Source organism: Cyprinodon tularosa, unplaced genomic scaffold (genome assembly GCF_016077235.1).
Source record: "Cyprinodon tularosa strain WSP-4 unplaced genomic scaffold, ASM1607723v1 ctg73, whole genome shotgun sequence".
NCBI lineage: Eukaryota > Metazoa > Chordata > Actinopteri > Cyprinodontiformes > Cyprinodontidae > Cyprinodon > Cyprinodon tularosa.
Window position 1 is genome coordinate 1,153,918 of NW_024039485.1, and position 26,595 is coordinate 1,180,512.

The 26,595-nt window shown below is 37.4% G+C and overlaps 2 protein-coding genes across 2 annotated transcripts; both read left to right on the forward strand.

Annotated features, from left to right (window-relative positions):
- The first annotated feature begins 2,943 nt into the window (after positions 1–2,943).
- On the forward strand, positions 2,944–18,606 carry hibadhb (3-hydroxyisobutyrate dehydrogenase b). Its single transcript, XM_038269572.1, has 8 exons — positions 2,944–3,072; positions 3,882–4,042; positions 4,156–4,265; positions 4,364–4,485; positions 16,809–16,942; positions 17,109–17,185; positions 17,278–17,434; positions 17,935–18,606. Exons 1-8 carry the CDS (start codon positions 2,970–2,972, stop codon positions 18,091–18,093), a joined length of 1,023 nt encoding a protein of 340 aa, XP_038125500.1. The 5' UTR covers positions 2,944–2,969; the 3' UTR covers positions 18,094–18,606.
- A 4,299-nt stretch (positions 18,607–22,905) lies between these two features.
- On the forward strand, positions 22,906–24,487 carry hoxa13b (homeobox A13b). The gene is made up of 2 exons (XM_038269425.1): positions 22,906–23,647; positions 23,732–24,487. Exons 1-2 carry the CDS (start codon positions 23,014–23,016, stop codon positions 23,971–23,973), a joined length of 876 nt encoding a protein of 291 aa, XP_038125353.1. The 5' UTR covers positions 22,906–23,013; the 3' UTR covers positions 23,974–24,487.
- Positions 24,488–26,595: the final 2,108 nt, after the last annotated feature.

Consider the following 26,595-nt stretch of genomic DNA (forward strand, 5'->3'; position numbering starts at 1 on the left):
TATAAAAGAAACAGAGGTCTTCATCATCCTTATAAACTCACTACTTTTGGGGTTTTAATGTTATTTCAACGAAATTTATTTTTTGTGTTAATTTCACTCAGTATGAAGGACAGCTAGCCTTTTGGAGGTTCAAAGAAATCATCTTTAAAAGTTCCTCTCCCAAATAGGGGGGTTTCCAGAAACTCTCAAAGTAAAGCATTTTGTTTTAGAACATTTCCAAGGCAAGATATGTTATTTTCACTGCATGACTCAAAGACAACATTTTTCAAATTGTCTAAATTTAAGTACAATAAGACGGTTTCTGTATGTCATCACAAGTAAACAACTGTAAAGAAGACTTTACACTGTCATCGGTCCATACGGACCAGAACCTCCCGCCATAAAAACAGCTTCTTCCCCTCTGCCATAAGACTCATGAACACTATATGTCAGACTCCATAACCTGCCCATGCCATTTACACTGCTGTATTGCACACTGCTCTATTTGCACTACCTTGTACATTTTACTTTTTATATTTATCCATATTTTTATCTTAAGTGTATATATTAGTATATTTTTTGCATGCCTTATACCCTAGTGTTTTTAGAGATTTTTATAATTTTATTTACTATTTCATATATGTTTCATGTTGCACGACTGTACCACAAAAAATTCCTAGTTGTGAACTTCTTCACTAACAATGGCAATAAACCCGATTCTGATTCTGATCTGAGTTTTTGTTTTAGGTTAATGTTGCACTTTTTATTTATGAATGTTAATTTATCAAAATACAACACCCAGTTTACCAAGTTCTATTCTATTCTATTCTATTCTATTCTATTCTATTCTATTCTATTCTATTCTATTCTATTCTATTCTATTCTATTCTATATCTTATTAAAATCAAATCAGCAAAGGATCCTTATGATTCTTTATTATTACTATCTCCTTTTTAGCTTTGTCCCTACTAGTAAAAGTTAAAGCAAATTTATTTATATATATATACAATGCAGTGGCATAATAAAAGCTGGAAACTTAAACTAAAGATATTTCTGAATATTGTTCATATATATATATATATATATATATATATATATATATATATATATATATATATATATATATATATATATATATATATATATATATATATATATATATATATATATATATATATATACATACATATATATAGGAACTAAAGGAACTTATGGTTTTCGCACTCTTAAAGTCTACTGTGAGTTTGTCTCTGATGTTTGGAGGATAGGTACTAAGAACAGCTTCTCCAAATTTGGCTCTGGTTCTAGGTATGCAGAGACTTTATCCAGAACACCATAGTGGTCTGAGATGTATTTTAAAGTCTGTTCCATGTCAGGGACAGGGAGCCAGAGTGAGGACTTTAAAATTGGGAATATGTGCTGTTTCTTGTCATTTTGTTTGTTTTCTGTGTTTTTGTTTTGTTTGGTTTGTTGTTTAAGTCAGGATGCTGGCAGCAGCATTCTGAATCAACTGCAGATGTGATTGACTGTTTTGGCAGACCTGTAAAGAGGCTTCTGTAGTACTCGTTTTCACAAAAATAAATGCATCGATATTTTTTCAAAGTCTTGCTGGGATTTTATTTCCTTCATTTCTAGAGGTGTTCTTTAGGTGATAGAAGGCCAACGTTGTAATTGTCTTTTATTCAACTCTGAACATTATGGTCTAAAGGTGTCACTACACATTTTTTGCCTTATCGGTGGTTTTAGCTGAAGTCATCGATGCTGTGTGTCAAATTTGTATTGCCCCGCCTTTGTATTGCCCCGCCTTTGTTTAAAAAACATTACTTCTCTTTTTTTCTTCAGTTCAATAAAATTTGATCACATCTTAACTCAGATTATCATAACCAACATAAGTTACTAAAATTATGCATACGACTCACAGTTTTACATTACAGGCTTGTTGTAAGTTTATCAGCCTCACATCTATCCCATCCCTTTCACATCTCCTTGTTTTAATCTAATCTGTGTAACTAGAACCAAGACCAAATATAGAGAAGCAGCTTTTAGTTATTTTGCTCCACAAATCTTGAACACATTTCCAGAAACGGGGACTTTGGTGAAACATTACCTTGCTTAGAATGTAATTATTTAGAGTGGCCTTTGACTTTGCTAGCTAAACATTGTCAATTAAGTCTGCAGTCCAACTTTCCTTTCTTTTTGTTGTAAATGATTTTATCGTAGTTTTACAATCATTTTATCGTTTTATGTATTAATTTTTATTCTCTTTGACTATTTGTGTTTATCAAATAATTAACCGTAAAATCATTAGCAGTAAAAAAAGGTCAGAGAAAATAACTAATTAATAACACTTCTCTATTCTTATATGTGATAGTAAAATTATCTTTAGAAACATGCAAACATGTTCATTTCACTTCGTCATTATACCTTTCTTTGCTAGTGAAGATTCTCAGACAACCAGTTCATAGTCATTTCAAAATTCCACAAATGCACCAATGTTCCAATTTTACTTTTTTGAAAAAGCTTCCTGGATGGGAATCAAAGCGTCTTCAAACTTGGAAACAAAGTCCAGTGGATTGTTTTTTTTTTACTTTTTTGGTATGCCTTATTGTATTTTGTCCTGTGTCAAAATGAGAAAAAATTCAATGGTGTGATACTTTGCAAGAGTGTGTTTTCATATTAAGGTGTTTACCCTAACTTATTCTTATAAACAACTACAAAAAACATCTAGGTATGGTTACTTTGGATTACATTTTAAACATGCATTAGACATTCTAAATACCTCACATTCTCAAAACAAGAAGAGCTGGAGGCTATATTTAACCAAATAAAGCAATGTTTCTATGCAACTGGTGAGCAGCATAGAACAATTGTTTCTGTAGCCCACCCTAAAACACCCCTTCAGCTCATTGGCTGAAACTGTAGCGTCGTGCTGCGTGGCGCTGTGATCTGATTAGATGAGTTAGCTGTCACTCATATACGTGCTGCTACGCATGCGTCCTCCGGAAGGTCAAGAGGAAAGAAGCATGGCCGCTGTGTTGAGAGGGTCCCTGTGCCTAGTAGGAAGGTGCCGTAAACATGTTGACTTTGCGTACGGTAAGGAGAATAACTTCGTTCACATTGTGTTGGTCTTTGCATCTAAAACAAACGCAAAAAACTAAACAGAGCAGTGAAAGGAAGGATATTTGCTACGCAAAACCATTTTACCTTGAAATGTTTTAAGAAAAGTTATAGCTATTTTAAGCTGGAATTGTTGTAGCTGTTGACCCATAGGCTTTATTTCACCATTTAATTGCTGGGTTCAGGTTCCTGTTTACCTATGAGCTTGAAATGTGCTTATTTACTTTTAGCGTGTCTTGGATTCTAAAGCTTATCGGCTACATTTCATCATGTGTCCTTCTCTTCTATAATTTCTAAGAAAATACGACCCCAGACACAAAGAAACCTCTAAACTTTTTATACATTATTACAAAGTTTCCCTGTTTTGATTGAATTTTCTTTCCTATTTAAAATTCGTATCCTTTTATCTACTAAAAAAAACATAAACAAAAAATACCTAATGTCTGATAGACCAATTATGATATGATTTTGTTTTTTAATAAAATACAGATCAAGTTTCAAGGTTATTTGTTTGTAATAAGTCCTGTTTAGTAAAATTATAAACATTATAACATGTTATGATTTGTATTTTAAATGCAAGTGGTTGTTTTTTAAGTAGATAGCCCAAATACAACGAATAAACTATATTTTAATTCAAATCCGCCAGTATAAAATCCAGTATACATGTCAGAGGAGTGCTAAGGGATTGCTCTATGGGTCTGGTTTGAAATGGTCAGTCTGCAAATTGGCACATATGCGGAATTTCATGCATCCTAAAATTCATCAATTTTGTCCTGTTTTTCCAGTTTGCAGAAGGTCTATGGCCTCAAAGACACAAGTGGGGTTTGTTGGACTTGGAAATATGGGAAATCCAATGGCAAAGAATCTGCTGAAGCATGGATACCCAGTCATTGCAACAGATGTATTCCCAGAGTCTTGTAAAGAGGTGCAAGAGCTGGGTGCTCAGGTAGTGAATGCTGAGTGTATATACTCACATTTGTATCTTTAAAAATACTCAATGTTTTAATTCATTTTAGAAAAAAATACATTTGAATTATGGATTTATTTATTTTTTTGCAGATTGTGGATAATCCTGCAGAGGTTGCAGACAAGGCAGATCGTATTATTACAATGCTTCCCTCTAGTCCTAATGTCATTGATGTTTACACAGGACCCAACGGCATTCTCAAGTAAACCAATTCTTTTTAGACATGCATTTAAATCTGTTAATCTTATAAGTGATTAATCTAAAATCAGTGTGTTTTTTGTTTTTTTGTACCCCCAACAGAAAAGTTAAGAAAGGCTCACTGCTGATTGACTCCAGCACTATTGATCCATCAGTTTCTAAAGAGATGGCGGCTGCTGCTGAGAAGTTGGGGGCAGTTTTTATGGATGCACCTGTATCAGGAGGTACATTATAATCAGTTGCATTGTCTATTACTTTTACTGAAAAATAACAAGCTATCCTCTCGGATAAACATTTCTATTTGAGTATATTTATATTTATTTTGATATTCAAACCATATTTTTAAATGTGGAGCTACATAAAGCTTTTTTTTTTTTATTGAAATAGTGTTTTTGTATCATAATTTGCCTAATGTTTATTGATAATTAAAGGAGAGTTGATTAGTTATTACTAGCTAAACAAACTGCATAACATTGAAAAATATTATGTAAAATAGAACATATTGTAAAGACAAAAATAAAGCAGCACCAGTGTAAGTACATGGCTCTTCAATTACCCAACCTTGTCTGGATTTTACAAATGGCCATGAATGAACTTGGGTCTTGAACATCTATTGTCACAGTAACTGCGATACCACTGCTATGATTATTTTATGTTGTAGTATATTATACCACTTTCTGTAGATTGTAATGCCTCAGATGTGCTCCACAGTGTCATATCAGGTGTTTGAGTGAATGAACTTAGTAATTCGTCAAAGTTCTGATAGTTACCGATTGATTTTTTTGAATTGTGGCTGAATTGATTTTTTTATCAATACCCACTTTAAACTTTATTGTCATTACACTGTCACAAGTACGACGCAAAGAAATGTGGTTTGCTTCTATCCAGAAGTGCTATTCAGAATGTAAATATTTATTTACATGTGCACAGAGACTATGTATGTATTGGATATAAATGGGGGGGGTGTATAGTCCTTATAGTTAGTGTCAGGAAGTGTTCAGTAGTATGAGAGCCGTGGGGAAGAAGCTGTTCAAGTGCCTGGTGGTTCTAGTCCGTAGACTACTGCAAAGCCTCCCAGGGGGCAGGAGTGTAAAGGGTGTATGAGTCTCTTGTGATTATCCCGGCCCTTTTCAGACACAGCTTCCTGTCGATGTCCTTGATGGCAGGGAGCGGTGCCCCAGCAATGCGCTTGCCTGTTTTCACCACCTTCTGCAACACCTTGCGATCTGAGGCAGAGTAGTTTCCATACCAAACTGTGTTAGAGTCAGTAAGGATGCTCTTGATGGTGCAGTGGTAGAAGTTCGTGAGGATCTCTGAGGACAGGTGGTTCTTCCTCTGGGTCCTTGTGAAGAAGAGGCGTTGGTGCGTCTTCTTAATGAGTTTGGAGCAGCTGGTTGTCCAGGTCAGGTCGTCGGAGATGTGAACTCCCAGGAACTCCCTTGATGTGGATGGATGGATGTGGGTCAGCATTCCTCCTGAAGTCCACGACGAGCTCCTTGGTCTTTTTGGTGTTCAGTTGCAGGTTGTTTGTGTCGCACCATTCAGCCAGATGGTCCACCGCCTCTCTGTAGGCATCGTTGTCTCTAATGAGGCCGATTACCATGGTGTCTTCTGCAATCTTGATGATGGTGTTGGAGCCAGGACAGGTCTGCAGTCGTGGGTGAGGAGGTAATAGAGGTTGGGACCCATCATGCAGCCTTGTGGCACTCTGGTGTTTATGGTGATGGTGGATGAGAAGTTGTTGTCCAGTTGGAAATGTTGGGGACGGCTGATCAGGAAGTGGAGCAACCAGTTACACGAGTGGACTGATGCAGAGGTCTGGGAGTTTGGTAATAAGTTTTGATGTGATGGCAGTGTTAAATGCTGAACTAAAGTCTATGAACAGCATTCTGGGGTAAGTGTTCTTATTGTCCATGAGTGAAAGGACAGCGTGCAGAGCTATGGAGGCCGCATCCTCTGTGTTCCTGTTCAGCCTGTTTGCAAATTGGTGGTGGTCCAATGTAGAGCGCTCAAAACACTTTGTCATGATGGCGGTGTGGGCTACCGGATGGTAGTCATTGAGTCCGTGTGGGTTGGAGTTCTTGGGGATCGGGACGATGGAGGTGGATTTGAAGCAGGTCGTTACCACAGCGTGGGCCAGCACTTCTGCCGGCTCCCCAGAGTGCACTCTTAAGGACACGTTCTCGGATGCCATCATGACCCGCAGTCTTGTAGGCTTTAATCCTGCTCAGGACCTCTCCTACATCAGTGGAGAGGAGAGTCAGTGGCTGGTGGTCTGGGGTAATGGCTGGCTGCCTTGGTTGCGGCTGTAGTGTTCCCTCTCTCAAAAAGAGCAACAAAGTTGTTAAGCTCGTTGAGGAAGGAGACATCAGAGGAGTCGGGGGAGGTGTTGGTGTTTCTGTAGTCTGTGAAAGTGTGAAGAACTTGCCACATACACCGGGGGTTGGAATTGGAGAAGCGATCCTCCACCTTCCTTTCATAGTGGTGTTTGACCTTCTTCACGCCCGTCTTCAGCTCAGCCGTGGCTGCACTGTAGGCCTGTGCATCCCCTGATCTGAAGGCAAACATCCCGGTTAACTCAGGGCTTCTGGTTGGGCTACCTGGTGATGCGTTTGTGAGTAGTGACCCCATCTATGGTGGTGGAGAGGTGGTCCAGTACAGATGAGGCATACTGATCCAAGTCTGAGTGGTGTAAAGTATTCCAATCTGTATTCCTGAATCGGTCCTGGAGCATAGCATCTGAGCCCTCTGGCCACAACGTTACTGTCCATCTGATTTTCATGCAGAGTCTATGGTGGATGCGCATCTCAAGGCATGGAGAGTTCCTGCAGTAGGTTTTAATCTTTCCAAGTATCTGAAATTTGTCTAAATTGGTAGAAACTAGAGTTAGAAAATCTGAACTTTGCAGGTCGACACAGAGCTTCAACCATTATCCCCCTTTCTGGGGAAAAAAAAAACAGACTTACTAGCTGAAATTTCGAATCTATTTATGTGTAATCTGAAAATAATTATAGTAGTTCTTCATGTACTGTAAATATAACAAAATTAAAATAAAATGATCCGCATCTTTCTCGTATTAAACATAAAGTAATCTCATGCCCCGTCAACTGAGTTGTAGAATCCACTCCCTATTAATATTTAATTCTTTGTGAAAAAGTAAAGATCATTTCTTATTAAGATCCTCGTCAAACGGACATGCAGTGTTTGGTGTCTAATGTATAAATGTAAATAATTTTGATAATAATAATATATATATTTTTTTAAAGCTACAGTGTGTAATAATTACAGGGATATAAGTCAGAAATGTAATATATTATACATAACTATGTTATTTATCATCATCTACGAGCTCAGCCTCTTAACCTTAATAATTGCGTTGCCTTAGAATTCGTTATTTATAATTACATAGGAGCGGGTCTCGCAGCCTTGGAGGCAGACATCTTTGCGCTACGGCAGCGCAGAGCCAAAAAACTAGCGATTGCGAGAACAATAACATGCTGCTTGATGATGCTGTTACTCTCCAGTATACTTATTCAGCAACGTCTCTGACGTTTCACAGGTAATGATTCAGTAATTTTCTGTAAAATAATTTTCTGGATATATACCTCAGTTACTTCTCTACGGCTCCTTTGGAGATCTTCAAGCCTTTCCTCCTCTGCTCTAGTCACCCCGCTGGCACTTCTCCCTCGCCTGGCCCTGGCTGCACGCCCACCCCGGCCTCTCTGCCCTCTTCCTCGCCCTCTTCCTCTTCCTCGCCTTGTAACCCCCGTGCCACAAACAAGACTTGGACTCTGTAAACGGGGAATATATATCCTTCCAGCGAACACAATCTCGCTGTTAAACTAATGACTACAATTACTTCGTCTGTTTATATCACCATGCAAAGCAGCTCACCAAAACGTCACAACGATGTAGAAAAAATAACGGGTATATTTATTATCTTAAGTCTACATGAAATCTATACCCTACACAGACTAATGAAATACTATCTGTAAAATTATCTATGTAAACAAACCTCATCACTTGAGAAGGTAGGTGATGCGGACGTCGTGGAAGACATTTTGTCCCGTATGCTCGCCGTACTGTTGGGAGGGAGAAGCGGTGGGGGGGAGATGTTCATGTTGCTGCGTTCTGCAGTCTGGACGTTAGATGTCGCTGAAAATTACACACTGTAGCTTTAAGGCACAAAAATCAGACTAAATCAGGATATAAAATGGTGTGATTGGCTGTAATGAGAGCAGAGACAGCGGACACTCCGAGTTTACTGAAGAAAACCTGCTACCGACCAGCATAGCACTGAGGAGAATGTTACTACGGTGACTGAAACAGAGGTTGAGGAAACTCTTTGTGAACTGGAAAAGTCAGTTTCCCTGTTTTCAGGTTTAGACAACTTGGAGCTTTTGGTAACCCTGCTTCATGAAACGGACCCCAGCTGTCAGTAACGCATAGATCAGGGGTAACCAAGTAAAACTCAGCGGGGTCCGAATAAAGACAATCAACAACCAGTAAAGGTCTGGAGACATTTTTAATTATCTGTTACTTTTAACAGATTTTAACCCTGAAATAAAATGAGGTGTTTATGCATTGAATTTTTAAATAAAAAAAAATAATAAAAGAAAAAAAAATGTTTCCATTTTAAAATCTAAAGTGTTTTTTAAAGTAGAGAACAACAAACAATTTCCTGATTTACATATTTTTTTAAAACACCTGAACTGACTGTTTATTTTTCTTTTTTCTGGCTTAATGAGAGCAGTGGGCTTTAGGCTGACCCGCAAGGCTTTAAACCTGGGTTTGAATGGAGACAAAGCCATTCTCAAGCACATATCAAAGTGCTCATTTTGAGCCTGGATCCATATTTATTTTTGATTATGTTCATGGTGGAATATCCTGCTTCACAGCAGCAGGTTGAGGCTACCTTACTCTAAATGTGCAGGCTCCGCTCCGGTCTGGCCAGGTCAACATGCAATCGCACCAAAAGGGAAAAAGAACGGCGAGAAGATCTGGTTTGTCAAATTAAAATATAGTAACAACATATCGGTAACTACAAATTAGAGCATAATTCATATATATTTAAAAAAAACTAACACTGTTTATTCAAAAGATTGGATGCAAATTATTGGTACTTCAACACACCAGGAAGCAGATTTCTCATCTCCATCAGAAACCGCACATATGCTGGATGCTGATGGGGATATTAAATGAAGCGTTCATTTCTGCATGTTTTGCTCCTACGGATTTAATGATAATATCGCGCATGCTCTCCTAAAGCTCCGAGGATAAGTCTGAGCACAGCAATACGGGAGGAACAGCAGAGGTTGTAGGCTTTGCTTTGCGAAGGAGGTCTGGAGTAGGCTTGTCCCAATCCGATACGTGGATCGGATCGGGACGCCGATATTGGCAAAAAAATGCATATCGGCAAAGCAAGTAAAATGCCGATCCAGACTGCCGATCCAGTTAAAAAAAAAAAATCCGGTCCATATTTTCCAGTTTCGCCGATTGAAACGATCCATTCCACTATTTTGCGCCAGTGTTTCCCTGTTTTGCATTTTTATTAAAACTTACAGTAATACTTGCACCTTTAACTGTTTACGGTTTTACTGTTCACTGTGCAATTTCAGATTGCTATTCATAATTTTGTCCAGTTTGTGTTTATCTCTTAATAAACAGGAAAGTTTGTTGTTACCAAGCATTGTATTTTATTCAATCTCACCTAATTTAGCTGGCTAGATGTTATCAAGAGTACTAAAACCCTTTTCAACATGAGTCTTACAACTAAGGCTAAATACTTTAACTTAAACTCAAATACATGCTCGGATAGGCTGGTATCGGCCAGTATCGGTATCGGATCGGAAGTCCAAAAACAATATCGGTATCGGATCGGAAGTGCAAAAACCTGGATCGGGACATCTCTAGTCTGGAGCGCTGCGGAGCGGTGATGGAGGTTGAGGGATTTCGGGGTAACGGGTGAAACGGCGCAAGTGACGTTTAGACACTGTCGTCAGGCAACATGTGGTAATTTATTAAAGTTTTAAATCAGGTGGGGTCCGTATTAGCCAGCAGGTGGGTCTGGATCTTGATTGCTAACACGTGGCCTCTGACATAGATGGATATTTCCACCAGCTGGTAAATTTGGCTGATGTTATTGGTATCGTCTGATTTTGCATGCGTTGGCCGGTTCAACTAGTGCATTCAGCAGCCATACCTTGAGATCATGGACATGCTTTTCTTTTCACTTTTTTTCACTTTTATTTTCTTCATAAATATTTATTTTTGTTTAAATTGAGACTTGTGCAACATTTGTTATCATTATGCCATTTTTATAATTAAAATGGAGGAAGAAAAAGCAATGTTGGCTCCAAGAATGGGATGATATTGGGAGATATTGGCAGCAAATATCAGGTTTAGGCTGATGTCGAATAATCAGCACAAGCCTTAAAAAATCTGTACCAGTTGATCTCCTGTATGTTTTACACCCACTGATTATTTGATCCCTGCAGTAAGTAATTCATCCGCAAACTTTGTTCACATCTTTTTTACAGCTGAAGTTTGGTCCAAAGTTGATCATTCAGCAATGATCCAAAACATCAAGCTCTTGTAATTCCTAAAATAAAACAGATCATGAAATTCTTGAAAGATTTTAAAAGTAATATCAATAAACAAATACTTGCAAACCACAGTGAACCAAAGTTTTTGTTTCTCTAACTTATCATGTGTGCTACTTAATCATGGTTTGTAGCTTTTAGCCTCATTTTTGTTCATTAAATATTAGCGGTGAATGATAGTCAGGGATCTGGTTTCATTTCTAAACATTTAAATCATCTTATAGCCTGGTAGACACCACAAAATGTTTATGACCCGACATAAAACTCCTGTTCCCACGACTGTAGTTTAATCTGTGTCAAAGTAGTCTCTTTATGTTCAGTTGAGGTTGAGTCCATTTTACAGTCGGGCCCCTAAAGATTAGTAAAAATTTATATTCTTCCTGATGGCCTACAAGGATTGCCGTTTTTCCTGCAAATGTTGGTTTGTGGTGGCGGTATTTTAACCACTGGAAAGTAAACTGTATGTCATGCTTACATACTTGCATTAATTTCAAGGCTTTAGCTCCCCAATAAAAATGTTTAAACAAAGGAGTACAGAGGTAGGGGTTAAGGCTTAAGCATTAGAATAAATGTGTCTTAAATATGTTTTTTTTTTTTTTTTTATGTTTAGTAGTGATATCTTTTCTGTTATAGCTGGTAAACTAAAGTTTCCCAAACCCAATTTATTCACAATGTTAATTTAAAAACAGCTAGTTTGTCAAAAGGGCTGTACATACTAAGATAAATCAAAAATAAAAGCTAGTCTTCCAACAGACATAAAACACTCAATGAAAAGAACTAATAGAGTATAAGAGCATGACAACGCTAAAACGCTATTGAAAATGTGTAAATTATTTAACTGTTTGCTTTGGCGTGAAATACTCATACAGTATGTCAACATGTGCAAACATGTCAAACCTTAAATTCCCATTAATTGTTTAAGAACATTTTTTTAAAACGGTTAAATATTAAACACATGAAAAAGGGAGGTGCAAGATATTGAAAGTCCATAACAAAAGAAATCACACCCCTTAATGTAAATTTCTATCAGGTGGAGATATAGTTTGGAAATGAAGGGCTTGTCATTACACATTAGAAAAGCCATAAAAAGATGCTGTCCGCAAGATTATATAGAGAAGAATCAACAGAACTGAGTGCAAGAACTGAACTATTTGCACCCTACAACATACACTATGTTTGCACTGCAAATGACCCAAAAACACCAACAATGTGGTATGGAGGTCAGATTATCATGTTTTGGGCTGTTTTTAATTTTTTAACCATACATCATTGACAGAGTTAATGGAACTGCACAAAGGATGAATAGAAAAACATACAAGATACTTTTTTAAAACTACTGTCATTTACGAGAGCGATAGAAATTAAACAAGGGTAGATGTTTCAGTTGGATGATAATTCAGATCCTTCGGGATATGAGACTTAATGTGTTAAAAAACTGGGCCAACATCACATCCAACGATATGCATACGACCAGTTTCTTCAAACGGGAGACATCTTGAACCTGTAATCGGCAACAAAGACTTTGGTACAGAGTTAAGGAAATCCCAGTCAGTGTGTTTTATATCTTCCTTTCATAGCAGCTTTTTTTTTTTAGATTTGTAGTAAAATCCCCAAGTTCCAGAATTTAGAATATTTCTCACTGGCAGGTTTGAACATTTATAGTATATGCAAGTATTTATCAACTGTTTCACCACAGATCAATAAGCAAATGTTTTAGTGGAGTAATTATAATGAGAACACTCTTCTTTTTTGTTTTTCTGTGTAAAAGAAATATCCATTCTCCTGGCTCTTTAAAACCTTTGGAGTTTAACCCCTTCAATATTTATTTTTTCTATGATGACAGCTCTGCAAAAGCGATCACTGCTTGCGTGTAGGGTCTTTCTCCCAGAAAATTCCTGGATTAGCTTTTCTAACTGGTTGAGGATCTGCATCAATCTGCACAGATTCTGATTTCTGAACTCCTCTGCTCAGACACTGGAATGCCAGGATGCGCCGTTCCTGAGACAACGCAGGACCTCTCGATGATGATGGACACTGTCCAACATAGACTGCATCTAAATCAGATGCTTTGAAGCCCAAAACACTATTGATCTGAACTCACCATAAAATAAAGTTTAAGCAGGACCTAACCCACCACATAATGAGAACCCGAGAGTAGCTCCCTAAGGGGTTAGTGGTTGTTGATGTCAATTGCCTTACATTGGGCTAGCACAAAGCTTTTCGTCCTAAAGCAAAAACGGACTGCCACAGGGTTAGGGTTAGCTTTTAGTGACAGTGGGAACAGCTCAGTGATCCGTGTTGACCCAGGTCAAACGACTTGACAAGTATCCTGGATTAAAATCACCTTTAAATGTCTTAGCTCCTTTACAGGGGGTACGTTAGAACCGCTAATTTAGCACAATAAACGGATGTCACAACATCGTGCTAGTCACATCCGACTAACACTGCTTACTTTCGATAAACATGGAACAGCACTAGAAGGAGGGATTTGGAATAGAGTCCTGCAACGGGTCGGGTACCCGCGGGTCCCTGACGGGTCACCCACTAAAATGCTCTTTTGCGGGTGAAAAATACATAAATAAAAATAAACGGGTCGGGCGGATATTTTTTTGTGCGGGCGGGTAGTTGGTGATTTTTAAAAAAAAATTTTTTATGCGTGTCTATTGTTATGGACATCAGAAATGTTATATTAATCAGGCACTGTCTGGGGTCACCCTTGTTGTAGCTTAAAGCCCTGCCGGCAGTGTGGGCTTCCCTCCAAAAAGGCCACAGTCAGTGCATACACGTCTGCTGCAGTGTTAATGGTGCTGTTCTGCAACGCAGCGTACTATAGCCTATTACTTGATGTGTTAACGGGTCGGGTTGCGGGTTAAATATCAACGGGTCGGGTTCGGATTTGAATTGAAGATATCCGCGGGTGACGGGTTGGGTTCGGTAGTCATCCTAACGGGTTCGGGCGGGTGCGGCTTGGTAAAACTCGACCCGTGCAGGACTCTAATTTGGAAGGAAAAAAGAGACGAAAAACAAGGCAAACTTACTACGCCCTGGCTTCCTTCCATGTTGCTTTCCATTGTTTACATTCCTGGGTTCTGTCACACTGGTGACATCAACATTGACCCAGTGTGGTGGCGTCACAAAACATGCAGCTGCAGGGGACAGAGGCCACGCAGCTTGCCAGCTTTGGGTCAGACCTAGCTTTTTTGCCAATGCAAAGGTAGCTAAATGCAATTTGTGTGCAATTTGCGTCATTTGGAGCCGTTCTGAAGATATTCCGTTAGGTTATATCCAAGTAACGTCTTCCCCCAGACATCCGCAGTTATATTTTTTTATATTTATATATATTTTTTTTAAAAGCGGCGTGTGTATGACGTCATCCGCGCACGCCAGCTAAAATTCATTCATCCTGTCCGCTGAACTGCTGCTAGTTTTACTCGCATGCCTGGAAGATGTGTAGTGCTACTACCACAGATGATCTCGCTCTCGAAATTGAATTGAACGATTCAGATTAGCTAGATTAGCTAGCCGAACGAATAGAAGGGGAAGAGCGTAGCCGCCTGTGGCTCGGGCTGCCTGTCACTACTCCAGTCCGGCACTATTGACGTCATACACACGCCGCTTTGTTTAAAAAAAAAAATATATATATATAAAAATATAACAGCGGATGTCTGGGGGACAGTGATTTGCCTACATGTTATGATTACTGGCGTACCATAAATAATAAACTATGAACAGTTTAGTTTGTTCTTTCAAGTCGTTGCCCATAGGAGGACGTTACTTGGATATAACATAACGGAATATCTTTAGAACGGCTCCAAATGACACAAAACTCATATGAGTGAATAGAACATGATGTAATAACGTAAAATCAAGGGCTCAATGTATAAAAAAAACGGTGTAACCCTTTAAAGTACTTAGTGCTGCATTAACTGCTGCTCCAATGTTTCTAACTACACTTTACCTAAGACACATTTCTTTATTGAATATTTTTAAAGATATATATGACTTGAGAGGTACGCTGTCGCTCCGACATTTTCTTGTTTCCCCACTTTTATAGATTTGAACTGTTCTCCCAGAATTATCCTGTGGAAGTTTGTCACATCTGTAATCCTGTTTATTCTGATTAATTGTAGTGTGTCTCTCATACAATTATTTGTTTTTTAGCATATTTTTCACCCCTGCTATGTTTATTGTATGGAATGTCCCAAAGGCTTTTCATCTGTCCCTCTGATATAAATTAAACTCTCATTTGTAGATGTTTTGACTCTGGTGGTTCTTTTTTATGGTAGATGTTGAGGATAAAACCTGAAGCTGTAGTCGATCATTTACTTTGTATCTGGGCTGCTTTCAGTAACACTTAGCTCATTGTTTCTCTCCATTAATGCAAAATGCTTGGAGCTGTCTTTGTGTGAGGATTAGGGAAGGGGAAACTTTTAACACCTACCTTGGCACTTCTCCACTGGCTTCCTGTAAATGTAAGGATTAATAATAAGACTGTGCTGGCTAACTCTTTGGCACCCATATGTTTTGCACCTGGTGATTGTAGGGTGTCAAGATTTTAACCCTGTATGAACCTGAACCAGAAACAGCTGTTCCCACATCTAAATGGAGGCTAAAAACAGCGTGAGAACAGATGAAGTCAAATTTTCTTTTCATGCGCCAGACTGTGGTTTTGTGTTTTGACATGCGAGCATGCATAATTACATCAAGTGTTCAGTTATTTCCCAAACATACAAATGGATTCTAACAAGGCATTGACTGGTCTCCATCATTTTAGAAGGTTATCAAGAGCATTTATATTTTACAACGTACTGCTCCTCCTCTTTCAGCTCCTTTTTTTTAATAAGTTTTTACTTGCATGTCTAACTTTTCTCTGCTTTAATTGGAAATATGAATAGTCCTTCTCCCTCACATGTTGCTGTAAGCTGTCAGATGTGTATAGTGACCAAATGAGGGAAACTTCTAGGCCCTTTATCCATGTTTCAAAAAGATAAACTGGGTTTAAATATTTGCAGTAGCATAGCACACAGCCTGTCAGGCCATGTGTAGTGAACTGATGTATAGATACAAAATAGCAACAAGCTACCAGAGTTAGCATATCTGTTCGGCCAGTAAACTTCTACCTGAATACTCAAACATCTTATATTATACAGAGAAAAACAGGGCTGTCGGCTCATATCCTAATGACTGTAGGTGAATATTTAAAACAATCCTGTTACCCTTGGTTGTTTTACATTTTCCATGAAACTTATTTTTACATCAAAGATATTCTTAAATTAGAATTTAGATCACAGTCTTTTCAGTTTAATACTTCTATAACAATCTGTGCTTCTAAGTCAAAATAACTGACCTTTAGTTTTCTCCATTAAACTGAAGGCTATTATTATAGGAGATAAGGGTCATTTTTTTAGCACTAGAACTGTAGTACTACTTATTTATTTTAATAAAAGCAATACTTTGACACTTTTTCTGAATGCTTTTTTAAATTTCAGCTTTAACCATTTAAAATAAAATAAAAAAATCTGTTTATGTACACACTATCAATTTATAGCATGTCTTTTCTGGGCACATGTTATGAATTTTGCTCAAAATGACATTACCCTCGGTGTTTTGTCTGTATGGTTTTAATTTGTTGGCTTTTTTTATAGAGGGTTATTACATTCTGCAAACAATTGTTTTGATATTTTTCTCTTTTTTTTTTCTTGTGTGTTACTAAAATTGTGTCTTTACCTTCAGCTGGTTCGAATTGTATAAAATGAGTCTAAGCAGTTAAGAAGAGATATTGAGCTCTCTGGTACGGTTTGGTCTGGTCTAAGAGTCTCGTAAATAAAATAAAAAAAGTGTATAAATAAACCCCATATCAGACTAAATGATCTATTAGACATTTCCTACAATGAGCTCAATTGTTATAGCAATATGTGCTAACATACTTTGATTTTCTTCTTTAGGTGTGGGGGCTGCCAGTTCAGGTAAACTGACTTTCATGGTTGGTGGAGTGGAGGAGGAATTCACTGCAGCCAAAGAGCTTCTCAGCTGCATGGGAGCTAATGTGGTTTACTGCGGTCAAGTTGGAACGGGACAGGTGGGATTACATTTCAGGTTTTTGTTCACCTTCACAAAGTTTTATGTTTTTTAAACAGTTTTTCGATAACAAACAAAAAAATATCTTTATCGAATAGGAATTCAGTTTTTATAAATACCAATAAACTGTTTTTTTTTTATTCATTGAAATGCTCATATGATTACAGGCTGCAAAAATTTGCAACAACATGCTTTTGGCCATAGGAATGATTGGGACCTCAGAGACGATGAACTTGGGGATCAGGTAGGAATAAATTACAACATTTAAATGATTTCAAAGTATTATCTGAAGCACCTTAAGCATGATTCACTGATACCATTACTCTTCATCCATAGACTTGGACTAGATCCCAAACTTTTGGCCAAAATATTAAACATGAGTTCAGGCCGCTGTTGGTCCAGTGACACCTATAATCCTGTGCCAGGGGTGATGGAAGGAGTGCCGTCTGGAAACAACTACCAGGGAGGTTTTGGCACACAGCTGATGGCTAAGGTCAGTTTATATGCTAAACTGTCACAAATAGGAAAGGGGGGTGGGGGGTGGTAATCTGGTAACATATATGTATATAAAAACAAACTCTTATTTTTTTTATATTTATATAATCATAGCTATCATAAACTTTACATATAAGGATTGTAAGCCTTTGTGTGATTTTAAAAATTATTATCTGTGGGTCAAACCCATAACTCAACCTTGCAGCATTAAAATAACCAATGTATCACTGTACGTTTCCAAACCAATTTACAAAAAAAAATACTTTTGCATAAAAGTAAAACATTTGTTAATGTCTCATTTAGTTTTTTTCAAAGCACTATCAGGAATTTAACTTCGTTTATTTCTGGAAAAACACTTTAAATATTCATGTTGGCCATTAGTCCTCTCAGAAAGAATGGTGCAGTTTGTTTCGGCTTGTGGTTTTATTTTCTGAATGAGGTTTTAAGTCCAATTGGTTTTTCTCATGTATGTTTACATTTCTTTTTTTTCTTTCTAAGGATTTGGGCTTGGCACAGAACACGGCCACCAACACCAGGACTCCTGTGCCGCTCGGCTCCTTAGCCCATCAGATCTACCGTATGATGTGTGCACGCGGTTACGCCAATAAAGACTTCTCCTCTGTGTTCCAGTTCCTGCGTGAGGAGGAGGGCCAGTAGCATTAGCTTTCCCCTTCCCGTCCACAACGTTGCCATGTGCCTCGCCCTGCACAGCACTAACTTAGCAGGTAGTTAGGGTGTATTTTGACACAGAGACTTTATTTGGCCCAAAGTTAGGAAAACATTAAGCTCTAGAGAGCCTCAGCACAGCGATGGGTAACTTGAGCACTTCTGTAATGTCGGGAGCTAAATTTCATCTATGATTAAGCCTTTTTTTGTATGAGACACTCCTTTCTGTTATGGTCTCATGTGAATTGTCATTTCCATGCAAAGGAACATCTGAAAACTTTTTACTTTATTACTCTGTGAAGGCTGAACAACTACAGCTTGATTCTAGTCGCTACATATTTATCGTGTTTTAACATTAGGTTTTTCTGTTCACGTTCGATTTGTTACTTTTGAAAGTATTGTCCTTTTGGAGAATAAACACAAATTACTCAGCCTTGAGCTTGTATCAAAAAATGTTTCTCCTTTTTCCCTGTTTTTCTCATTAAATGAAAATATTGGAATTAAGGAAAGTTTTTATAAGGATTTTCTTTTTTCAAATAAAATAAACATTGGACTTCTATTTTATTAATCATTTTAAATGAACTTATTACTTTTATTATTGCAAAGAATGGGACTGAACTATTACTAAAAATGCATATTGCCTGTATTTTATCCTAAATGTTTGCATTTAAGATGAACATTTTTAATAGTGAATATGTTGCCCCACACTCCTTCAGACAGGTACCTCAATCGTGTTTGTCTACAATAAGAGTGATTATAGAAGCTTTTTATACAATTGTTTAAAAGCTGGAAAAATAGCTGCATGCATTGTAGCATTGCACACACAAAACACGTGTCGGCCAGAGGAGGACTGCGGCATGTTTCTGATCTACAGAGGCCAAGATGCCATGGGTCATGCGATCACAAGACGGATCCATAAAAAGTCCATTAAGCACTGCAGGCTAAGAGCTGTGCTGTCATCTGCTTAAACAGAGCAGCACTTTGGTCTCAGGCCTCCAGCAGATTGTGACACACACTTCATCTGCTGCCGCTATGGCACGTCAAGCCCTAGCAGCTTCATTTTATAGTAAGCCTTTGCACTCCGTGGCATAACTGAGTTTTTCTTTAAAAACTCTTCTTTTGCTGATAATGTTTGGACTTTTTGAAAATTGTATAACGATATGCTTAACGACTAGGCAGAAGAATGCTTCCCCAGTTTGCCCTGCAGCTCTCTATGTAAAGCTGCAACCACTGTAGATCTTTAGAGGATTAATGTGTTGGACCATTTCCTTTGACGTTTTGCAGGCAAGTCCAAATCTCTCCCAGAATTGTTCTTGTAAACAAACTAAAGTATTAAAAACATTGTAGAAATTGGAATGCATTTTTTTTCAGAGCTCTGTTAAAGACAAAATAATATGAAATCGATTGCCGTTTTGTTTTTCGTAATGACATTTACGTTCCTATAGGTGGATTTTAGATGGTGACTTTAATTAATTCATAATTTTTTTGCCCAGTTCTAGTTTACAGTTCTTAACACAATAGCAGTGTATAAATTAGGGACATCATGATATTTCCTTGACGGTTTCAGAAAGTCTACTAACTGTGTCTGAGTATGTTTTCAGTTAAAGTAAAACATGTTGAAAAGTAAAACCTGAGATGAATTGTTTAACAAGGATCAAGGATGTTGTAACCTCTGAAACCTCTATGTATCTGTCCATATGTGCATCATATATCAACAAATCAAAAATGTCTTTGCTCTAAATGTTTAAAGGGAGGTGTCTATGTGTGTAAGAGCTGGTGTGGGGCATCTAAAAGAAACTGCAGCTGAAATACTCCATAAAAATCTTCATAGTTGGAATTTCTTTTTGGATTAGTCTACAGTACAGGAAATGTGAATCCAGCAAAAATACTATTGAAATGTCCATAGAATGAAATAGCGTTTAAATATCTATCTCATTAAAAAAATTATATTATTTTATTTTATTTTTCTTGTTAAGGCTCACACCAAACATGCAGGTTGAGGCTCTTCCTATGGCCTTGAAGCCCCAAAATGAACACCCTGTTTGCATTTGCCTTGGTCTAGCTATATGATTTGTAACTAAACACGCAATTTAAGTTGTAAATTGATATCACGTGTTTAGACTTTGACTGTAAAGTTCATTTCACAGAAAATATTTTTAAAGGTTAAAAAACAAAAAGCTTACCATAACTCTTTGTATTTTTAGCACAGATTATGCAGTTCTTGATGTTTAGAAATATACATTTATCTAATTTTATTTTTCTTTATTACTTCCAAAATCTGTATGTTTATCATGATCTAATCTTCCCCCCCTGGAAACGGGAAAAAATATACAGGCTTAATCCTAATCACTCCAATAAAAATATGCATACTGTGTGAATTATGGTAACATTTATAACTAAATTACATTATTGTCTGTATCCTTAATCAACTGCAGTTTTCAGTGAATATCTACTTAAAAAGAAAACCTACGAGACTAAACCAGTGGCTCACAAAAAAAAGGAAAAAAAAAGAAACACTTCTCCTTAATAATTAATGCATTTCATCATATATTTCCATTGATGTATTACATTTAATTGTTCCAAAATATCCACCAGGGATGATAAAATGTTTTAAATGAGACCGTTCATATTATCGGTGCTCATATGTTGATGGATTTAGATGGAATTAAGGCTCCAAAGTCAATTAATCTTCGAGCCGATGCAAACCTTGCGCAACCATTTCTGTTCGATATCAACTATAAAATTTTCGTTTAAAACAGCAACAACAACAACAAAAACTAATCTCAGATAAATGCTGCTTAACAACTTTAATGAACAACTCCCATGCACCACTTTTTAAGTTTAAATGAATTAAAAGGCGCTTTTCTTTTTATTCAAAACTAAATCGATACAAAAAATTTAAATAAAATAAAAAACATCCCTTTTGCTCTCCTTGAAATGTAGGCTATGCCTTACAGCCGGAAAGCTATGAACTCAGGCTATAAAGATTTACAGCCTCAAAAGGTGGGAAAACTCCATTCAAATAAAAATGGCTCCTCGCATTTATCTGGCCCTGCGTTTGAGCTCCCTGGAAAAAGAAAGCGCCGTAAAACCACTTTTAAGTCGACAGGTTTTAATCCATCTCTAAATTATCTTTTCACTTTTGTCTCACTTTTCCACGTGGAGCCTTTCTTTTCTGTCGTCTTCTTTCTTTTTTTATTTCTTTAACTTGGTAGATTCGTAAATGGGGAAAAAAAAAAAAAAACTGTCACAGAAATCACTACAATTATCCAGGAGTCAATTTGAGTCACATTTTATACTTGCGCGTTTTTATCACAGTTCCCTTAATGAATCCAAAAGAGGAGAGTTTGCATTAAATTAGTTAAATAATCTGTAATCTGCAACTTAATTCTCCTCCCTGGCTGGACTGCAACTTTCAACTTGACCTTGGCCTCCAGTCTGGGATGGGGGGATGGGGGGGTCTACCATGTCACTTGTTTACACTCTCATCCTGCCTCCACTCTTACAATCTCACAGAAAAAAAAAAAATAGAGTAGCCTTTTATATTTCAGTTTCTTATGAGGATTTTGTTGCTGCAGGCCTACAATCTACAGGCTCTGGGCCCTCCCCCTTACAATAATTGTAATAAATACGCATCAAAAGTCGTGTGAGAGCCTGTAATCAGATCCAAAACAGAAAAAAAGCCTTTGTGCATAGACTTCTTTGAAACCCAGTCCCTATTAGATATCCGGTATCTCTTATGACTAGTAAGAAATTGGCATTACATGAACTATTAAATGCATATATGATTTGGACTATTTTATCATCAGATGACAGTTCGCTTTGTATGGTTTAAATTTATTACGCACTGCAATCTTCTTTTAATGAATGCAGTAAAGACAATATGTGTGCCAGAATTGTATCAATATTTAGTTAATGAATTCACTGAGAAGGTAAGAAAAAGACTAATTCGTTTTTAATCTATACAAGTAGTGTTACTTTCTCTGTCTATGGTCCAGCAGAATACACGTTTGCATTTAATAGATTGTTTTTGCAAAAAGATGCATAAAATATTATTTACCCTTTGATTTTTATTTAGATTTAGTGCCGCAGTGTTTTTTTTATGTCTCACTCATGCAGTGGTGTTTAACATCTCGCTTCTACAACCTGACATGTTGTTAAATCTCAAATAAAATAGTAATAATGAAATACGCAAAACTGTACTTGAAACACATTTATAAAACTACTGAAATGTATTTAATGCAGTAAAAAACAACTAAAGCCATAACATCACGTGCATTGTTTGCTGCTTGATATAAGAAAATGGCAAACCTTTCTTATCAGTGCGTAATTCTGCGTAACGAGGTGTTTGTTTGACCAGATATGTCTATAAAGTACATATTTAACCCAATCGAAAAATAATCCTACACGTAATCTGAAACAGTTTAGCGTATTGCACATTTACCCTCAATATTAGGACTAAATGACGTGCGTAATGGCACTATATCTCTACGAAAAACGCTTTATTTTCAATTATGACACAATAATGATAAACTGCATCATTGTAATCATATAGTAACAAGCATAAAACATTTCAGTTAGAATGAATTTCAAAAACTGGTTTTAATTATAGGATAGGATGTCCAAAAACACAAACAAAAAAAAAAAAAACTGCATCTTGGCATAATGCTGAAGAGGCCAACGTCTGTGCAAACATGCTGCCCTGTCTGCATTATCAGATGCAGAGACGTTTATCATCTCCTTTGCATATCACGTGTTTAACCCTGGCCAATAACCTCCCGATCCCGGAGCCCTCTGCTGTGCTGGGATCGTTACTCAGCCCCGGGTCTCTGTCTCAACTCAGTCGAGGGGATTAGTGAAAAAGAGCCTCTTCTCTCCTCTCACCTCCTCTCCTCCCATGTAGGACATGCTATGACCGCCTCGTTACTCCTCGGCTCGCCCTGGATCGACCCAGTCATGTTCCTCTACGACGGCGGCGCACAGGAGGAGAGAAGCAAGAACATGGAAGGTTTCACCGGTGGGAACTTCGCAGCGAACCAGTGCAGGAACCTTTTGGCGCATCCGACCTCTCTGGCTCCCAGCACCACCTATGCTCCCAGCGAGGGGCCAGTGTCCAGCGTGGGGGAATCTGGCAAACAGTGCAGCCCCTGCTCTGCAACTCAAAGCTCACCTAACGCCTCTCTGCCCTACGGATACTTTGGCAGCGGTTATTACCCGTGCAGAGTGTCACACGGCGGCGTCAAGGCGTGCTCTCAGCCCTCCGGTTATGGAGACAAATACGCGGACTCCTCAGTTTCAGGTGAGGAGTTCTCCACCCGGGCGAAGGAGTTTGCCTTCTACCAGGGTTATTCCTCCAGCCCCTATCAGCCCAGCTACCTGGATGTGCCGGTGGTCCCTGCACTCAGTGCGCCATCGGAGCCAAGAGAGTCTCTGTTGCCCATGGAGCCCTATCAGCCCTGGACCATCACCAACGGGTGGAGTGGACAAGTTTACTGCACCAAGGAACAGACGCAGGCAAACTCTCTATGGAAATCCTCATTACAAGGTGAAGATTCATTCAAAAATCATTCATTATAACTTGTATTGCTGCAATTATTTCTGATTTTAATACTGATTTTTTTCTTTCCAGACTCTTTATCCGGTGGTGTGGACAATTCAGTCCGCCGAGGAAGAAAGAAACGCGTACCATACACTAAGGTGCAACTTAAAGAACTGGAGAGGGAGTACGCCACCAACAAATTCATCACCAAGGACAAAAGGAGGCGAATATCCGCGCAGACGAACCTGACAGAGAGACAAGTGACGATTTGGTTCCAGAACAGGCGCGTAAAGGAGAAAAAAGTTGTCAATAAGTTCAAGAGCTCCACTTAGCTCTGGAGACATTCCCAGGAGTCGGGTGCGTTTTCATCAGAGGTGAAAAAAGAAGAAAAAAAAAAGACAGAAAACTGTGCTATAATTTATTCCATTTATGAACTGTTACACAGTCTCCCCAGAGCGGCTCTGGTTTGAACTATAACTTCTCCTTCCTCGTTTTAATTGGAACCATTCCGTGGGGCCTGTTCGTGGAAGGTCGGAAGTGATAAGAGTTTGGGGCGATTTTGTGTGGAATGACTCAGTGTTCATCATCTGCATTAAAGGGGTTCAACGGCGGAAAATTGTGCGCATTTTTCTTTTCCCCATGAGGAGCGCATGGAATAATAAATGTAACAGGTTTTGGTTTAAGACTGTGGGGAGGAATGACTAAAGCAGACTGTCCGAAGATTTTTCAATTGCATATTTGGTTCCAATCCCTGTTGGTGAAATTTGATTTTTTCTTAAAAACCCACTTCTTTCAGGATATGTGCTCATTCTCAGTTACTTATTAAATAAAACTTTATCAAGACTTGGTTGGTTATAGAATTAGGATTTTTTTTTTAAAGATTTCAACCCATGAAACTGTTGGGAATGTTTAAGGAGATATTGAGGTGGCGTATTATAAAACTGAAGAACGGACATCCCTATTAAATATTTATTTATATATAATTTAATATTTCCACTGTTCACTCATTCTGTTCTGTCTTCAATTTGGTTTCCAAAAGATAAACTGTGAAGGAGGCCTCTGGCAACTTTGTCGGCACCCCTCAGTGGCGCCACGGTTGATTAAAGGATCTATCAATCAGGTTGTCTAAAACAAAAAGGCCCACTTAATTAGCCCTCATATAAAAAAAGAATATATATATATATATATATATATATATATATATATATATATATATATATATATATATATATATATATATATATATATATATATATATATATATATATATATATATATATATATATATAGCATTCAAATTAACAGTAGCTTACATAAAACGAGTGAATCTCACATAAAGTGTAAATATTTTCTGAGCAACCAAGTGATTTTCCTGTTTCTTTTATTCACAAGTCAACTTTTTTGACAATAAACTGAAAGCTGCTGTCACGTTTTTTTCTTTTCTTTTTTTGTTGTTGTTTTTTGTCATATTAAATGATTGAAGTTTTGGTTCCAAATGAAAATATGACTGTTATAATCTAATAATAAATGGGTTGCAGTAAGCTCCCAGTCGTGGCTTCAGAGACACTGTGCTGCCATCTTGTGGTGATTCTTTGTAAGCGCAGTTTTTTTTTTTCTTCTTCAGATCTTTAATCTATAGCTGCTTCTGTTGGATGCTGCTCAAATTGTCACTTCGTACCCGACGTTTCTGCAGCTTTTATTTTTAAATGATCTTTTCCTCTTTGCTTTAGGGAAGAATGCGTTGAAATATGGTTGCATGGCCACAGACATTACATAAAGCAGGAAGGGGATGGGAGTGGGTTTCGAACCCAGAACCTCAGGATTATCAGCTCTGTGCCCTAAACACTGGGCCGACACTCCACCGACTTTGTTAAGAGTTGCCCACTGTACAGAGTTCCAGAGCAGCAAAGGTGCGAAATGGCAAAAGGAGCAAGAATTACTGGTCTACAGTAGTTATCAATAATGTTACAGTATATGAACTCAAACTTGTTTGATTTTTATTTTCAAGCTTATCTTTCTGTTAATTATTGTGAGTTCCTCTCGTTCCTAAGGAAAACACACTATTTAAAATGAGAATATTAAAATAAAAATACATTTTATTACACAAATGTAGGCCTATTTGTCTAAGAAATACATTTTTTTTTACATTCACACTGTTTTTCACAAAATGTGTAGTAAAAATGGGGGGAATTTTTTTTAGAATATCTACTTAAGCGATATTGTTTTTTTGTTTGTTTTTTTTTTTTCTTAGAAAGGTGTTTTTAATCCGGCAAACGAGCCTTATTGGAAAACATCTAATGTATTGATTGTAAAACTTTAACCAGGGGAAAAGCGACACAGCCCTCTGAAATTACATAAAAGTACATTTAAATAAATATGAATAAGTTGATATTTTGTAGCTTAAAGATCCATCAAATCTGCCAAACAACCAAGAAGATAAAAGTGATTCAAAGGGGTAAAAATAGTAAAGGAAGAAATGACAACAGAACGAAAGGAGCTCTAAATAAAGCTTTATAAGTAAACTTAGTCTGTCATCGGATATTTTTCCTTTGCTTGCAACCATATTATTAATTATACTTATTTAATTGCGTTTTTTTTTTTTTTTTTTTTGGTCTAACACACAAAATATGTGTTAGTATTTGGCTCGTTTTATCTCTTAACTGCTTCCTGTAAGTGGGGGGAATCTCTATATAAAAATTAATAGAAAAAAAACACACTAATTATTTAATCCACAGCCTTATTTAAAACAAAAATAAATGTAAACCATGAATAAAGATAACATCAGCCAATGTAAAATTATATCGAGGGGTGACACTGTTAAACTAAGCGTTTATGTGTGACGTCATCTAAAATAAGGATGATCTTTATCCCATGAGAATGCATTTTAATGCTCTTCTATTAGAATTACACGGAGGACGTTTCATGTTTAATAAATAATGTTCTTATTAGATGAC